Source organism: Pinus tabuliformis, chromosome 5_1 (assembly GCF_031772625.1).
Source record: "Pinus tabuliformis cultivar Carrire ecotype Pingquan chromosome 5_1, CPIR1, whole genome shotgun sequence".
Taxonomy (NCBI): domain Eukaryota; kingdom Viridiplantae; phylum Streptophyta; class Pinopsida; order Pinales; family Pinaceae; genus Pinus; species Pinus tabuliformis.
In genome coordinates, this window is record NC_142305.1 from 235,431,750 (window position 1) to 235,437,958 (window position 6,209).

Sequence of the window (6,209 nt, forward strand, 5' to 3'; positions counted from 1 at the left end):
AGGTCTCAAGCCAAAGAGCCTCCCATCTGTCATTCGGGCCTGGGAATTGCGTTACCAGAGGGTGGGACCTTGACCACCAGGGGTAGGAAATCTCATCTTTCAAAGGCTATTAAACAAGCTGGGGCAGAGGTAGTATCAGGTCGGCAATCCACAATTGACGGGGTCCTTAGAGCAGGACACACCCCGAGAGGTGTTCCTCCATGAAGTGCCTATCCTTCAATTGCAGAGGATTGGCTAGTTCCTCCAAGAAACTAGCCATGAAGCGGCTCTTAGAATCTGAACCTGTCGATATCATTATGCTTCAAGAAACCCTATGTTCCACAGATCAGATTACTAGAGCCATGCAAGCCTTGACTCCTGGCTGGACCTACTCTGCCATTGATGCTGTCGGCCGATCGGGTGGTCTGGCCATTGGTATCAACCCTCGTTCTATTAAGGTGGACTCGACATGGGGGGGATCGGGATTTCTAGGGCTCGACATTTTCTCAGTTGACCTAGGCATGAACCTTTGCATTGTCAATGTTTATGCCCCCTGCACCCAGAGAGAATCGTTCTGGCAGAAGCTTCTTCAACTTACCATTATGGGTGAAGACCGGGTTGTTATCGGAGGAGACCTTAATTTCTCTCTGGGGTTCAGGGAGTCATGGGGATCGGCGGCTCAAATTGACTCCATTACAGACTTCATGACCAATCTGCTTGAGCAATCAAATTTTATGGATATTCCCATGCAGAAAATTCTTCCCACATGGAGGAACAGACGGGTGGGGGACGCTGCACTAGCCCGCAGACTTGACAGATTTCTTATGAAGGAGACTCTTCTTCAGAGACTGCAACATTACAAACAATGGGTTGGCTCGGGGGGCTGGTCAGATCACTCTCCAATATACCTGGAGATTCAGGGCCCCTTCAAGAAGCCCAAAGCACCTTTCAAATTTAATCATACCTGGCTGAAGGACCCATCCTATGTCAAGATGATATCTGATTACTGGTCCTCTCACCCTATCAATGGATCAGAATCACTTGCTAAAGGTTTCTGCAGGAACCTCTCAGAAATTAAACATTTATCTATTGTATGGGCAAAGGAGAAACAGGCTCGAGACAGTGCTCAACTTACTCATATCGAAGCTGAATTATGCTCTCTCACTGACGAAAGGGGGTTGGGGTTCATTACAGCAGCTGATAAATGCAGGCTGATTGAATTGGAGAATCAAAAAGCAAAAATCCTCAAAGAAAGAGAGGAATCCATAAGATTGAGGAGTAGGGCATTATGGATACAGGTGGGGGATGATAACACGAAGTTCTTTCATAGCTTTGCTAAGAGCAGGAAAGTATCTAATACTATCTGGAAGCTCCCCACACCTGATGGCGAAATAGTAGACACTTTTAACAAGCTCGCTCATCTGGGCACCTCTCACTTCAGGGAACTATACAAGTGCCCCCGTGATGTTAATCTACCTGATATCATCAATGTGGCAAATCACTTCCCGAGATTTGTTGAGGAAGAGGATGTGGAGGCTTTAAATGATCCGGTTACGGCAGAGGAGCTGGAAGGAGTACTGAAGTGGTTCAAAAAAGACAAGAGCCCTGGCCCGGATGGATGGACCATTGAATTTTATTTAGCCTTCTATGAGGTCCTGGGTCAGGACCTGCTGGGGGTGGTCGAGGAGAGCAGAGCTACAGGATCCATCTACCATGCCATCAATTCAACCTTCATTGCTCTCATCCCAAAATCTGATACCCCTGAATCCTTTGATGACTACATGCCTATTTCTTTGTGCAATTGCCTCTATAAAATCATCTCTAAGACTATTGCTAATCGTGTTAGACCAATCCTCTCCAGGTCCATTGCCCCACAACAATTTGCTTTCCTCGAATCTAGACAGATTCATGAGGCCATAGGCTTGGCCCAAGAAGCTATACACTCTATTTGGTCCAAGCACCTTAAGGCCATCCTCCTCAAAATTGACCTCTCAAAAGCATTCGATCGGGTCAGCTGGCTCTATATCAAAATGATCCTAATCCACTTGGGTTTTCCTCACTCCTACATCTCTTGGATCATGGCCTGCATATCATCCCCAACATTCAGCATCCTCATAAATGGTTCGGCCTCTCCCTTTTTTCATTCTGAAAGGGGACTGAGACAGGGCTGCCCCCTCTCTCCCCTGCTCTTCCTTCTGGTCATGGAAGGCCTTAGTCGTCTCATAGACTCTGCTAAGAGAGCTGGTGATATCCGGGGCCTTCGCATATCCGATTTATGTTTTCTCACACATCTGCTCTTCGTGGACGATGTTCTTATCCTTCTTGATGGCAGTATTCGAGACTCTCGATCTTTTTCAAAGATCCTTCTTTTTTCTGCTGCTACAGGTATGCTTCCAAACCAGACTAAATCCTCTATCACATGCTCTCGTACTACGGTACAGGAATCCCAGCTAGCCCTTCAGGTTTTTCCATATACTGCTCTCCCTCTGGATAGAGGACTCAAATATTTGGGTTTCAGACTCAAGCCTACTTGTCAAAGAATTGCTGATTGGGTGTGGTTGGTCGCTAAATTGGAAAAAAGACTCTCAGGCTGGAGCTTCAGATTCCTATCCAGGGCTGGCAGATTGGTTCTCATTAAGTCTGTCCTAGAGGCCACCCGGGTCTTCTGGATGGCACTGGCGTGGACACCGAGGAACATTCTGGGCCGTTTGAAGCAGCTGTGCAATCGATACCTATGGAATGGCAACCAGGACAAAAGAATATTTGCATGGATTAGCTGGAAGAAAATCACCCTGCCCAAAAAATGGGGTGGCTGGGGTCTCAAAGACCTACCCGATTTCGCATTGGCTCTTGCTGCTAAGATGGGATGGACACTATTAACCAGCCAAAATCTATGGGCACAAGTATCCTACCACAAATACATTTGGCCTCAGAACATTCTGGATTGGGCTAGACTACCATCTTGGACAGCGAAGGGATGCTCATCAATATGGAAGGCCCTGATACACTCCCTTCCCCTCATCCGGGATAATCTAGTATGGAGAATAAACGATGGAACGCTGGGCAGGATCGGCCTAGATCCTTGGATTAATAGTGGGGGCAGACACATCCTCAACCGAGATCTCATTTCATTCCTACATGATCGAGACATTCGGAATTTTGCTCATATTGCTGATCAGCTGCGCACAGACATTTTCACTCAAGCTTGGAAATCGGCTCAGCAACTTGACCTTCCTCCGCAGTGGCATCAGGAATGGAGTGAATATGTTCTTGCATTGACCGAATCCCATATCCGCATCAAACAAGGATCTGACGAACTTATTTGGTGTAAGGCGGACAATGGTATCTATGCGCCTAAGTTTGGGTACAACGCACTTATCTCTCACAAAAAACCGGAGCCATCGCCATCGTGGTGGCGCGACATTTGGAAGCTGAATGCTCCTCCTCGCACCAGATTATTTTTCTGGTGTGTTCTCAAAGATACCATTCCCACGGCCGAACACCTTACTCGCAGATCCATCTATGGACCTTCCTGGTGTACATTCTGCAAAGCGGCATCAGAGACTTCGGCTCACATATTCCTCCATTGCCCGGCAGTTCACACTCTATGGAACAACATCTGCACACAACTTGGCATTACGGGGAACTGGAATGGTGATGACATTTTGGGTGCATGGACTGCCTGGAATCACTGCCACCCGGGTTCCAAGCTCCTAAACCTCCCCCTCGTGACAACCTGGCACATCTGGTTAGCTCGGAACCAAGTTATTTTTGAGGATCAGGCTGTGAGCTGGCCCCGTACAGAAGCAAACATCGTTGTCGTGTACCATGAATTACCTGACCCTCCTCCCACTCGAACCAGGACGATATAGGCTCATCCCTCTATTGATAAATCGACCCCGTGGGCCTTCTTCGATGGGGCTGCGAATCAAACGGGAAGTGGAGGTGGATTTGTTCTGCATATCAATGAACACCATAGATACCTTGTAAAAATGGGATTTGGCAGAGGATCAAACAATTTCGCAGAGCTCTTGGCCATTCGAAATCTATTACATTTCTCATTGACACATCAGTGCACCAATATTAATATATTTGGGGACTCAATGACGGTTGTAAATTGGATCAATAATGTCACTATTTGTCATACACACACTCTCAGCAATATATTATATGATGCACATACTCTCAAGGCTGCATTTAATCATTTCTCTTGTCTACACATTTACAGAGAACATAACAGCGAGGCTGACAAATTATCCAAAGAGGCCACGATACTTCCCAGAGGCGAATGGCTAATTGTGGAGCAGCAGGGGACGGAAGAGCACAGGTTTTATCATAGGCCATACATAGACCAGAGAGATCAGCGGGACAACAGTCCCGGTAGCCGACAGTAATATTGCAATTTTGTCTTTGATGAAAAACTGTATATAGATATGGATATTATATAATGTATGCAAATAGATCCCTCGTGATCTCGAATAGGCTACACAGACAGACTCAGTTTTGTTTCTAAATCATTTTGTAAAAACTCTGATACATCACCCTGCGTGGTGGATTTTGTATGAACACTACATCATATGCCATGGCATCTACTATATGTAATTTTCTTAATATAATGAAAATTACTGATTTTTCCAGTGGAAAAAAAAAAAAAAAAATAAAAAAAAAATCAAATCTGAACTTACTTGAGATGGAAAGGGAGGACTTCGCGAAGAACTTTAATCAACAAAATGGAAGGAGATGGAATTTGAAGAATTGACCATTTGATATAATTGAGATTTTGTCCCTGTATTTGAGAAAAACTAGAAATCAAATTTTATGTGAATATTTGAAATTAATCTTTGGAACCATATAACGACAATCTGATTTTTGTTGAAAATGGCAACAAGAAAATCTTGATTTAATTTTCCCTTGAATTAAATTAGGAGAAAATTGTAATTTCACATTAGAAGACAATGGGAATGAGTTAGCTAAGTTAATTTAACTTAGTTGCCTCAGTTAATTCGAGTTGAAGGCCTAGCTTGAGTCATGTAGAGTGGTTCCTAAATTTTAGGATCCTAAGTTGAGTTTAATTTGAGTTGTAATAGTTTTATTCAGTTAAACCGAGTTAATGTCAGTTAAACTAGTTCCAACTATTGGAGGAACTAGTAGGAGGTCTAGTAGTGGGGTGAAAATTCATGTGTTCAAGCATTTAATTGATAAACCATCCATAATTAACTCATGCATGCATGAAATTAGAGTTACCCAGTGGAGATTGGAGTTCAAGGGTAGAGTACTATCAGTTGTATAATTTGTTGAGTTGTACAGGTGGTGCATGCAGTCAGAGAAGGGCATATAGAGGTTGTGCAATTCAAGATGGGGATTTCCCTAATTAACAGGGGGACAATTCCTTGAGAAATAATGCAAGGAAATAGGAGCTTAGTAGGCAACAAAATTGGCTAAGTATTGGCCAAAGTCAGCCTATAAGGTAGTGAGATAGATTATACTTATGTAGAGATTGTTCAGGTTGAATAATCATTGTATTTTCTTCTCTATTTTTTCTGATCTAATGCAATATATAGATAGGAATGGGTTTTGAGAAACAATATTTCCCCTTCGATAAATCTCTGAGCATATGTGATTGAATCTTGTCTCATGTTTTGTTATTTCTTGATTGATTAATTGTTTCCGTTGATAAGTAGAGTAGATTCAAGTCTTTTGTTTTAGCAAATTACATAAGCAGTTTGAATGTACAAGGAATTTCTACATGGTATTGGAGAAATAATCACAATAGAAGAGAAGAATTCGAGTTTGTCTTTGCAGGTAAATCAAATTTGCACGATCATTATTCAGAGCCAACAAGTTGTCATTATATTGATTGAGACTCGAGTATGCCCTTAAGGGTATCTCAAATTATATTGCTTGGAAGGACAAGATGGAGGAAGTGTTGGAAGATAATGGGTTGAAGGAATTCATAGACAATGATATTCCTAAGCCTCCAACAACTACTGCTGAAGATCTGATAGAGTGGAAGAATGTGCGGCAAAGGTGAGGAGGATCATACTAGAAGGAATTCAAGATCATATTGTCTCGAATATCCACGGGAAGGATACCCCATATGCAATGTGCGACACCTTGATAGACTTGTTTCAGAACAACAATGACCACAAGAAGTTGGAATTGAAGGAAAAGATTTGGAAGATCAAGATGGACAAGGGAAAAACAATACCACAATATCTGAGAAGCTTCAC

General features: G+C 43.1%; 1 protein-coding gene across 1 annotated transcript; it reads left to right on the top strand.

Moving 5' to 3' along the window:
• Positions 1–257: 257 nt before the first annotated feature.
• On the top strand, positions 258–3,851 carry LOC149164275 (uncharacterized). The gene is made up of 2 exons (XM_089429424.1): positions 258–1,564; positions 2,132–3,851. The coding sequence occupies exons 1-2, from the start codon at positions 258–260 to the stop codon at positions 3,849–3,851; spliced, it is 3,027 nt and encodes a 1,008-aa protein (XP_089285550.1).
• Positions 3,852–6,209: the final 2,358 nt, after the last annotated feature.